General features: G+C 37.9%; 2 protein-coding genes across 2 annotated transcripts in view; both read right to left on the bottom strand.

The window, feature by feature from the left end:
- LOC112563572 (golgin subfamily A member 4-like) overlaps positions 1 to 6,501 on the bottom strand; it is a 25,234-nt gene extending 18,733 nt beyond the window's left edge. Inside the window, exons 1-5 of the mRNA XM_025237641.1 lie at positions 6,368 to 6,501; positions 5,861 to 5,977; positions 5,281 to 5,412; positions 2,638 to 2,776; positions 2,144 to 2,322 (exon numbers count right to left, since the gene is read on the bottom strand). Coding sequence (XP_025093426.1) covers positions 2,144 to 2,322; positions 2,638 to 2,776; positions 5,281 to 5,412; positions 5,861 to 5,977; positions 6,368 to 6,388 — 588 coding nt within the window. The 5' untranslated portion in view covers positions 6,389 to 6,501. The remainder of the gene's footprint in view (positions 1 to 2,143; positions 2,323 to 2,637; positions 2,777 to 5,280; positions 5,413 to 5,860; positions 5,978 to 6,367) is intronic.
- LOC112563568 (golgin subfamily A member 4-like) lies at positions 6,382 to 9,808 on the bottom strand. Its single transcript, XM_025237625.1, has 5 exons — positions 9,465 to 9,808; positions 8,953 to 9,192; positions 8,020 to 8,283; positions 7,402 to 7,604; positions 6,382 to 6,517 (listed from the first exon to the last, which is right to left on the bottom strand). Exons 1-5 carry the CDS (start codon positions 9,549 to 9,551, stop codon positions 6,514 to 6,516), a joined length of 798 nt encoding a protein of 265 aa, XP_025093410.1. The 5' UTR covers positions 9,552 to 9,808; the 3' UTR covers positions 6,382 to 6,513.
- Between the last annotated feature and the right edge of the window lie 1,839 nt (positions 9,809 to 11,647).

Raw genomic sequence — 11,647 nt, forward strand, 5'->3', positions numbered from 1 at the left:
ATTCACAAGATGAACCATAATAATAGGCTACATTAGTAGTAGTAGCGATTGGCTATCATTTACCTAGGTCTCACAACCTATTTAACATCCCCTAATAAAGTCACTTGAATATTATCTGCATCTGAGTTTCACATTATATTTTATTAACCATCAGATCTGAAAAATAGATTTATAAATTTGGAATGTTGTTTTGAGAGTTCTTAAAATTCAAATCTGGTGCATATTTAATGTTAGCCAAAATTGAGATCCGATTAGCAGCAATTCTCTTTTTAAAAAATTAATTTGCATTTAGTAGTAGAACAATGGCTGATAAAAAATTTTCTTCTGAATACCTAGCAATGTTATTTTGTGGTGAGACTTAAGAAAATACATGCATATCAATGTCATCGGATCCATGAAATATCTTTAATACATTTGAATGAGCTCTCCCTTGATTCTTCTTCCCTGCAGAGAGTGGAGTCTTCGGTGTTTCCATAAGAATCAAATATCAAATATATCTTTACAAGCAACTGAGTAGCACATCCTTGTACACCTTGAACTAATACAGATTTCTAATTTAAGAATGACACCAGATCACATTCACGTATTTAAAATGTGGACCCACAAGTACTTTGTACAAGTTTTAAAATGTCTCCCTACACAAATAATTACAAGGTCTAATGATGCCAACCATTTGATTTGTTTTGCTCACCACTCTTTGGATGTGCAGGTCTAAAGACAATCAAAATTGATTCAAGTCTTTCTCTTTATCACAAGCTTTCAACTTAAACTTTTTATTTAATTTTCTGAAATTCAGCTTTAAATATGCTCATATGTTTGATTGTTTGTTTACTACTACCTCTACAGCATTTATTTTATTTCCCAATGCTTTGTTATCAATGCTTCGTTGCCTGACAGTAGCACGATTTTTCCTTTCTCATCTTTCCCTCTTTTGCCATTAATGCATTCCTACAAATCATTCAGTCTAATTAAAGATTCAACACCTTCAAGCATTAACATTCAAGGGTTAGCGCAAGGTTTAAAACACTTCACTTCAATACTGGATAAAGCTGGCTGGTAGTAATGTATACATGTCAACAAAAATGAAGAAAAACAAATACTGGGTAGTGCTATGCAAATTATTTGTCTCATCTACTACAGTCAGTTTGTCTTCATCCCTCACATCTAACCATGATCCTTTTCTAATAATGCCATACAACATTTAAAATCTCATTTTTATAGTGTAACATATAGAGGGGATCAGTCTCTAACTCCTCTTAACAACACATCAGTTTTAAGGTCTAGATATTTTATTCTGGTGCTGGTTGACAATGCCCACAAGGAAAAACATCAGTTTCCCACCAACCAACACCCATGGTGCCTGTCTGTAAAATCCATCACTTGCAGTTAGCACATAACTTTATATCTGCCTTGGAGCTCTGCAAGTGTACTCTCCTCTGCTGCCCAACCCTCTTATTGCCCTTACCTACAGTTTTTATTGCCATGTGGTCATTTGCCAACTCTCCATGCATGCTCTCAACAGCACCAATCCTTGGGTTCTCCAAATGCACCCCATTGACACACCTCTCATTAACCTTCCCGTTGCCATGACCTCTCAGCCAGTTAAATAAAATAGCACTTTCAAGGACATATGGTCACCAGGTAGGCAGCCATGCTGCTCTGTCACAACATTACCGAGGTCCTCTCTTCCCCAGTAGGACGAATGTGTTTGTGATTACTGATCAATTTGTTATGCATTTAACAAATGATTGTATGGTCTATACATTTAAATTGTGACCCATCGACATCTTGATATAACAACAGGATGTTATTTTCAGCACAACAGCCGTCATTCGACCTACTTACTTATCGTGTGTTCTTTCTTTGAGCTTGCCCATATATAAATTCACTTTATTATTATTATCTGTGTGCATGAATACATCAGATTCCTATTCCAACCTACCACAAAAATGCTGCCTAATATTTACTACTGCATGTGTTCACTAATATATGTAATTACCATCATGTGTTCTACTCTCTAATGAAGCCCACTTGATATTTAAATGTAAACTGTTATCACGTACATACCAATAATTCTTTAATACCATCTTTTCGTTATTTTCATGTTATTTGATGAAATGCCCTACCCTAGAAAAGAACAAACCTGAATCAAGGACACTGCTGCAGCTTTGCCCCTTGACAACTCTTGTACAAGTTTTTCTTTTTCTTCCTCCATGACCTGTTCTGTCTGCTGAACTCTGACCTGCGTCTCTTTCACTAATCGATTCTTCTCCTCCTTCAGCTGCTTGATGATTTCCCGAGCCTTCTCTAGCTGTTCAAAGTCTAAAAAAAGAGACTCAAATAATGATGAAATCTGTTTAAACACTAATATTATATTAATAACACTGATTTTAAGTGGGTTCCATTTTTATGGCAGTTCCAATACCCCAAGGATTTTACTAAACACTGCCACATGTTCACATATCCAACAGTTCTCTGAATCAAATTTTTAGAGTTATCGTTGGTCATATCTGCAAGCAATTTCCCCAAGTCCTTTAAATTTACCCAATTTTACTTTCCCCTAAACTTAGTTTCCTATAGCCCTTATTCTTTTGCAGCTGTTGCTTCACAAATAAATGATTTGCAAAAGGTACTCACTTGTTTTTTTAAGACCTTCAATATCTTCCTGCATTTTTTGAAGTGAAGCCTGTAGGGATGCATTCTCTTGCTGTAAGGTTTCTGTTCGATTTCTAGCATGAGAAAGTTCTTTGTCCTTGATCTCCATCTCCTCATGGACCTGCCAGTAAACCACAGAAAGTTACTTAAAGCATGGACCCAGCCTGCAAGAGTTGTTTGGTGCCATAATGGCCCCAAGCAGACCCAAGAAATGGGTCCCTTAAGGTCCACTATATCCCTAGTCCAATTCAGGATGGAAATTTATGGATGGCAGCCCATCATGTAGCTGCCCCTATTCCTCATCCCCCTGTGTCTGCACTCCTTCAGCCTTCACCCAACCCTTCAAGATACCTCATAACTTTTCAATGCCCTGCTTGGAACCTTCATCCAATCCTTCAAAATTCAACCACAACTCTAACCCAGTCCAGAGCCTTCATTCCTACTACTACCAGGACTAGTACACCAGAAAACCCCCAAAGGCCTTCCAAAATTTCATTTCTTTAGCACCATTAATTGCAGGTGCTATCATTCAGTCTAACACACTCTTAGTAAATACCAATATGCAAAAGATGTGGTCAAATAATTTATTTACAACACACTTGTATTGCATAGAAAACTCATAGACTGCAAATTGATATGCAGTAAAATAGGTGGTTTTTTTATCGTTCGCCTGTTACACTTGGAGACCAGCTCTTGAGATGAAACTGGTGGTCTTCTGTAGAGTCTCCACTGGCCCGTACAGCTTGTTGTGCAGGGTCTCCGACTGTGGCCCTTTGAGGCACGGAGCCCGGCACTGCACCTGCCTGGCGGATCTTCACAGGGCGAGCACCATTTCTGTCAATTCTGTCTCCAAGTGTCATATTGGCAGTGTTGCGTGGTGATGTGGTTGTTTCGGAGTGCGCCTTGCGGCCCACCACCTCCGACTTCAGCACTCGTGGACCACTCTTTGTCTGGTCTCTACCCTTCGACCTGTCCGACATGCGTGACCCTGCTAGGAGCTGATGCTCCTGTCGGCATAGCTCTTAGGGTCATCGAGACACGCAAGCCCCCGACCGCGGCAAGGTGGTGATCCAACAGGGGGGTAAAATAGGTGAAAGACATTACTGACAAACAGGAGCATGTTTTTTTTACAAAAGTGTGTGCACAGCATTTTCATTTTTGTCATTGATCTTTGCAAATAGCAGTTCATGAAGAAGAGAAGTAAAGAAATCTACTGCAATTTATTTACAATTTTCTCTAAGGTTACCTATGCAGGGCCATCAACTCACCCTAGCCAACACCTTACACCCCCATAAGAGGCAGTCACTAGTCATACCTCTCTCCCCTAAAAAATGGAAACAGCAAACAGCGCCAGAATTACAGAACCATAAGCCTTATCAGCCACCCATCCAAAGTTATGCTGAAAGTAATACAGAAATGCACCAGCACCAATGCGAAGGAACTGCAAGCAGAACACACTGGCTTCAGACCAGGTACAGTGGGACCTTTATCACAACTCCAAAGACTATAAAAAGGCATTAAACAGAGTATGGCACAAGGGGCTATGGCATGCAATGCAAAAATTCAGCTATGAAAGCCTTTATCCAAGTCACTGAAACACTGTATAATAGCTCAATGAGTGCAGTATTGGCATAGCCATAACATCAGGTTTACTACAAAGTACAATCTGTATAAATCCCTCGTAGCACCAATCCTGTAGGGCCAAGCATGGACTCTGCTCGTCGATATAGAAAGACGAATCCAGGCATTCGAGAACAAGTCCCTAAGGAGGCTCTCAAAATGGCTCCAAAACCGCAGGACGAAGACCTGAGAATAGAGACTTTCTCAATGGTTCATTTTGAACTGGATCAACTAATAAAAGAGCTTTTTTTGGTCATGTTAGCAAAGCCATGATCGTGGACCATCACAATAGAGCAGGGGTGGGCAATTAATTTTCCGAAGGGGCCGCATGAGAAATTGGGATGGTTCTACAGGGCCAGACTAATATAGTTAACTCAGTTTTACCCAGTACTGTATATATAGTATATATACTGGCGGGCGGGCCAGCGGGCGGGCCAGTCAGAGACAGGAGGCAGGCGGGATGCGGCCGAGGGCCGCCCCTTGCCCAGGTCTGCGCTAGAGGGTTAAAATACTTGCAAAAATTCTAGGGCTAATTAAACTCACTTTCAGTTATTCCAGGCAGCAGATGAGTAGGCAGCAAGTCTGGATTCCCACAAATGGCCAGCAAATCCAGGCAAGAGGTCAAATTGAGGAGCCAAAAGTCCAGTATAGAAGTGCCTGATGGCTATGCCCATTGTGCACTTGATCATTTAGGAGCAACACTTTCCATACAACACATTTTTGCCCCTCTGCCCAATCCTTTTCCAACCCATACCTCTTGCAGGCTGGGGAGGAGCTTCTGTATTAAGGACACCACACTATGGACCAATAAAATGATCTACTGACCTTTCACTTTTTTGAGAGGAACTCAACATCTTTTCAGACACACTGTGAGTTGCACTTTTTTGTAACAGGCATATTTTATATCTGCAAGGTGTGACCCTAATAATAAGCATGTCACCTTTACATTCAGGCATGCATGAAGTGCTGTTGCTCAATTCTTACTGGGGAAAACTGCATATTTACCTGTTGTTTGACCTGTGCAATGGCAATTTCTCGATCCGATTCAAGCTGCTGGATAACTGTTCTTGCCTCCTTGATCTGTCCTTGGAGTTTGCTTAAGTCAAGCTGGGAGGTATTACTATTACTGTTATCTCCCTGTTAGGAAGAGAAAATTTTTTTATAAACACAATTCATGGCACACAATTCTTTATTTCACATAAAATCTTTACCTAGTGAACTTTCAACTTTTTACATGTTCAATATTTTTGTAAAACTTTTATCTTAACTTGAAGGTTGATTTTTTTTTTTTTTTGACTAGTGCTTTTCAATGTTAACCAAGGAAATATCATAGGTCTATAAAGAAGTGTCACATCTGGAAAAAAACCACATGTATTGGAGGCAAAATCCATCTCCACAACCCATTATCTTCAGTCTTACCTATAAGTATTTTACTGGACTGGATGACTTACAAACAAAATAATCAAATATAGATTATGCAGCACACAAATTTATAAATATAACTAATTGTTTTTAAGTGTTAATTTAAAAAAAAATCAAATAATAGATATATAAATTTATACTGTAATCAAATCATTCAAGTCACCTTCTGCTCAAGTTTAACTAAGAGTTCCTGTTTTTCAGCAGCTAACTGAACAACTTTTTCTTTGTAATTTCGAATAGACTCCTTGCATTTTTGTAACAGTTCTTCCTGTCGTTTAATCTGTAACAAAGTAAAAGAACCCAATGTCTCACAATTTACTAAGAAAAGCATTTAGAAAAATGGTATCTCTGCAGTCATGAATAAAGTTCATGTGTACATGTGATCTTGTATAAATGTACATGTGATAGTGCTCATTTATTTTTTAATTTGTTCCCGCTTTCTTTCATTATCTTTGTAGTGAAATACTGCTGCAAATAAATCAAGAAAGATATAAAATGATGACAAAAAAGCAGACTTTGTTAATATCAAGTGACCTACACATCAACCATGCACTTTAGAAAAATACAAGTTACAGCTGCCACAATTACTGCTCTTATCAATCCCAGCAGCTCCAAATGTCAAAAGAAATATGTTAACATAAATGCTCCTTCTGCTCAAAACTTCACTAACTTTGGCCTTTAGGAGTTCCATCTGCTCCAAGTTTCCTCCTGCTGCCTTTGGTGTAGAATCTTGTAGAGCAGTCTCCGCTTTTACTTTGCTAGCCTGAATCTTTTCTGCTAGTTCTGGTGGAATATCCTTTCCTTCCTTTAAAAGTTTTACCTATAGAAAACACACCAAAATTTAGATTTAAAATCATGTTCTGAGGACATCATAATCATTTATCAAACAGCCAAATGCATATCAAATATTATATCTATAAAGAACAATAAAAACCATTCACAAGCCAAACCAAACAATAAGTTTTCAGGTATATGTGGCAATAAAAGTCCTTCGCCTACCTCACAGATACATGTTATTAAATGAATATCATAATCTGATATCTCATGTGACTGAAGTTTCCTCAAAAATAGATTTAAATGCTTTACGTCATAAGCATCAACGACGCTAAAGTGTGAAATGATAACACCAAGAAATGCATAGTTTAGCTCCTGACATTTGCTGTCTGGATCAAACTGAAGTTAAACTCAAATCATGTAATGCTGTTTTTTCTGTTTAGACTTGTATACATACACATTCTATGTCTCTAGATTCGTTTTTGTGCAAGGATTTTAGGAGAGATCCAGATTTGCCCACTTTTGCTCTTCTCGGGTATAATGAACTACCATCACATAACCTGAATAGAGTTGGGGGAAACCCCTCAGTTTGAATTAATCCATTCAGTGTTGTCATTTATAATATCATTTAAAAAGTAAGTGATGATCACAAATGCAATTTTCAAAGCAAATCTGAATGAAAAGAAATAACTTTTTCCAATAAACATGAACTAAGATTTCGAAGATTTATAAATGATAAATTCTGTCAGAGATGATTATTTCCGGGAAGGAAGTACGGTCCTCAAGTGATATGCATATCACACAGAGGTTAATACACAGGATCCTAAAATTTTTTAACTGTTATACCGCTGATGAAGCAAACAGATGAAGCTAATGATTTAAGGTCACATGTAGGTAAATGACATTGAGTACTGCATATTAAGCATTCACCTGTGTTTGCAAACTTTGACATATTCATTTCGCTCATCCAGCAGCAGGCGGTAGTTGTCTTCAAGATCTCTTTTGGCAATCTGGTCTAACTGCAGCTGTTCCCGCAACTCTGACATGCGCCTAAATGCACGGTCTTGTGACTGGGTTAGGGTACTCTTCAATTTCTCACGTTCTCCCAAAATCTCCTTATAATGACTGACCAGCTAGGAAAAAAAATGCATCAATTAGAGGCATGGCTATAGAAATATAAAGACAGACTATTACAAGAAAGTTGTTCAGGAAATGTTGGTAAACATCTATTAATATATGATGTTCTTAACGTTTAAAAGTATACTTTCTCAGAACTTGCCATTAACTTTCCATTGAATCTAGAGGCAGTTTTAAGCTTTAGGGCTCCTTAATCTACCACAGCCTGGCCATTGATACTTATCAAAGCAAACTCGTCATGCTACGGCAAATTAAGATGGGTTTTTGCAAAGTTCAGTCAAAAATAAATGGTTTTTTTTTAGCACTTTTGTACAAAACAGTAGAGGTGGGAGAGGGGAAAAGAAAAGAAGCTTGTTCAATTCCACTTAACATATAAGCAGACCAATAGAAAAAAATAAACAATATTCTTACATCCATAAATTTGGACTTGTACTTAAAAGCACGGCGCTCAAACTTTTTAACATAAGTGTACAGATCCTCTTTGCTTATTCCACTAAGATCAGAGGAACTCTCCTCCATCTCACTTTCCACATCAGATGGAATGACATAATGCGATGAAAAGTTAGGAACTTGGAAAAATGAGCTGTCACTAGTGACAGAGCTGACTGATGAAGTTCTTGAGCGAGGTCCTCTGGGGGTTTCATCCCCCCTCACAGATTCAGCATCAGATGCAGTCTAAATAAACAACAGAAAAACATGTGTGCATCTAGAATCTTGTGTATATTTTAATAATTTCTCTATTTTATTTCATTTTTAAGATACTAAGATAAAAAAAAAAAAAATAACAGAAATCTGTAATAGTACACCAACATTTTAACTGTCTCTATTCCTGCAGTACACTCCTACAGCTCTTCCATAGTTTACATAAACTCTTTACAGTTTAGAGCCATTGCTCACTTGGCAAGTAAACTTGGGATTTTTTTTAACTATTCATGTGGAACTGAACTGTAAAGAGTTTTAAAAGTGGGACAAATAAATATGCATACCGAAAAAAAAAATTAAAATTTTTAATTAAAATTAAATTAAACATTTTTTTTTTAATTTTCTCTCTGTTTATCTGTCTGTGATGGCGGATTATCACTCTTCATAGTCTGTGTGTGTGTAATTTTGCAGCAAACACTAGTTTGATTATCATATAAGGGCATAGTGTCTATATGAGGGTTAAAGTATAAAAGTAAACAATAAATACTGTATATCTGCAATCATGCAAAAAGTATTATCCAAATGACAGTTTTACCCACACAATCATATTGAAAAAAAATGTTCTGAAAATCTGCCACCAATACTTAAAACAGAATTTATTTTAATAGTAATCATGTTCTGTGTGCATAGGGTTTTACTTGCCTCATATAAGCTCTCTCCAGCACCTTCAAGAGGAATATCCACAAGCTGTCCAACAGGTATATCACTAAACTTAGCATCTTTAGGAGCTGTGCTGATGCTGTTTAGCACAGGGGATACAAATTCTCCATTACCACTTCCTTGAGTGGACGATTTTTGTGGAGTGCTCTCTGCAAGGGGTTTTCCCACATCGTATGTTTCTTTTTTTTCCGCATTAGAGAAGGTTGAATTTTGATCATCAGCCTGAAAAAAAAAATTCATAAATTTATCTACAATTTTTGCTGAAGCCCCTTGTATTTGAATGCATAGCTCTAATTTTTATAAGCAATAAAATATGGATGTGTGCAAGTGTGTGTGTGTGGTAATAAGGGTATAATTGAGGATCAATTCTTTAAAATGTTAAGATGAAAATAAACATTTTTGTATGCATGCATATGAGTGGTGTGCATGTTATAGCGTGAAACGACAAAAGTTCGTCTGCAATAAAACAGATCAGTTCCTGATGCATGACTTACCTTGGAGATGGCCGACACGGCAGCTGCGGCTCGGAGAGAAGTTTGAGCCACCCCTTGTTCAAGTTTCTTCTTCAAATTTTTGAACATCGTCGAGCAGCCCAACAAGTGTAATTCTCAGTCAATATACAGCTGGTGGTTTAAAGGCGACAGCCTTTTGTCGCGATGTTGGTATATGCGCGTGCCTGACACGTCTGTGAGTATTAAAAACAAAGACTAGAAAAGCATCGAAAGAAAAAATTTTTTTACCAAAGGGGGCGTGGTTGACAGATGTATACATACCGTATAGTAAATTATTATACAAAGCATTAAATATTTAATAATTTCAGAAATGTTCATTTTATAATCCAGCCTTATGCTCATGAAATGGAGCTTATTTATATATTAATATAATAGTTATTTAACACACATCAACCAAGCACACATAGAAGCTTAATTATTTTGTTCTAACTTTTTATGTTATCATCATCTGAAACGGGCTTAGGTTTATAAACGACTTCTATAAGAATGTATTAAAAATTGAATGCAATGAAAAATATTGTAATTTACATTGTACAAAACGTATGATGACCATAGAAAATTATATATATATAGTTAAACGCTGTCACCTGATCGATGTTCTTTCTGACTGGTTCGTTTTTTAGCCATTTACTTTCGATGTAACACTGATTATTTTCTTGATAAAATATTTATCTTTAAATTTTTTATTATTATAAATTCGTTTCCTTTGCATTCTTCCACTGATGTGTATAGTTCGATCGTACGTGATTCTTCGACCATACTTCAACAAAGTGAATAATGATACGCGCTCCATCTGCTGTCAAGGGGACAGCGGGGGATTTTCATTAAAAATTATCATTGTCAAGAAACCAAAAAATGTACAAAGTTTTAACTGTCTCCTAATCTTTACTTGACATTTTTTATTTCATCTTATTATAGTGTAAATCCACATATACTTCTATGATCTCTAGATCGATCGAAGAATCTCGATGAGTGTGGCAGCAAAGCACGGGGAGCTTACACTACAGCTAGAAGAGCGCGGAGCGTGTTGTGTTTACGTGACCTAGGGGTTCGGTGAGTCGGTCTCAGGGGTTCGGGGGAGCCTCGATCCGCCACGGAGGTCAAGACACACCCGCAATTTGTGATGACACTAATTAAAGAAGGGTTCGGTGAATGTGCATATGAAACTTGTGGGCTCGGTACCTCAAACAAGGTTAAGAACCACTGGTTTAGATCCTCTTGAATAGGTCGACCACTAACTTGTATTACTGGACTGCTGGCAGACGATTTATTTTTCCAGTTAACTGCTAAAACGAGGCATGAGACTACAAAGCTTCCGGTTTAGTCACATTCTTTGTTACGGCTCGCTGAGACTAACAACGGATCACTTCGCAAGAGGCTATATATAAGTCAATAAGTGTTGGTCTTGGCAGACAGACAGCAATCCACCTATACACGTCCATGGGTCGACGTCGTGTCTTGGATCTTGTCCGCTAACCTTGATTTTCCTAGAAGTGCTGAAATGTTGGGGCGTCTGGATGTGTGCGCGTATAACTTTACTTTCATTGTTTCTTTTATGTCTAACAACAGATCCGAGGCTTCTGGTGATCGGGCACACACTGCTGTAACTTTAATTGACATCGAGCTTCCTGTTCTTTGAAAGGCTTTTTCATTCTCCATGCATGTTCCATACCATGTCCACCATCTTTGCAGTGTCATGGATATTTTGATTTGTATCGCACTTTTCCCCACCGTTAACCCTTTGAGGACAGTAAGGATAGTACGAATATAATGTTAGCTATTTTGACATATTTAGGTGTAAAATTACCTGTAGATTCCAAAAATGTTATTTGAAACTGGTATTCCACATATAGTCTTCCGTCTTCGAGATTCGGCTCAAGACACGCGTCTTAATGGTCGTTAGCTCAAGCTTATATGGTACGTAACAGAATGAGACAACGAATGGCGTGGAGCAGCACAGTTGCATTTCGTCAGCATATGATTGATGAGAAACCTGGTGAGACTGGATTCATGATGAAAGTGGTCCTGTGTACAAAATGAGCAGAACTGGCTTGGGTCGAGTACTGAGCCTTGGGGGTCTCCACAGGAAAGTGGAGCGGGGCGAGGTGTTTGACCATCAACAAACACAGTCTGCGTCCTATTAGTGAGATATTTAAACCACGCTA

Source organism: Pomacea canaliculata, linkage group LG5 (assembly GCF_003073045.1).
Source record: "Pomacea canaliculata isolate SZHN2017 linkage group LG5, ASM307304v1, whole genome shotgun sequence".
Classification (NCBI taxonomy): domain Eukaryota; kingdom Metazoa; phylum Mollusca; class Gastropoda; order Architaenioglossa; family Ampullariidae; genus Pomacea; species Pomacea canaliculata.

Coding starts and splice junctions, on each gene's coding strand:
- LOC112563568 (XM_025237625.1), bottom strand. CDS start 9,551: ATGTTCAAAAATTTGAAGAAGAAACTTGAACAAGGGGTGGCTCAAACT. Junction 8,284..8,952: donor CTGGAGAGAGCTTATATGAG/GCAAGTAAAACC, acceptor TTGTTTATTTAG/ACTGCATCTGATGCTGAATC. Junction 7,605..8,019: donor ACAAGTCCAAATTTATGGAT/GTAAGAATATTG, acceptor TTTTTTTCCTAG/CTGGTCAGTCATTATAAGGA.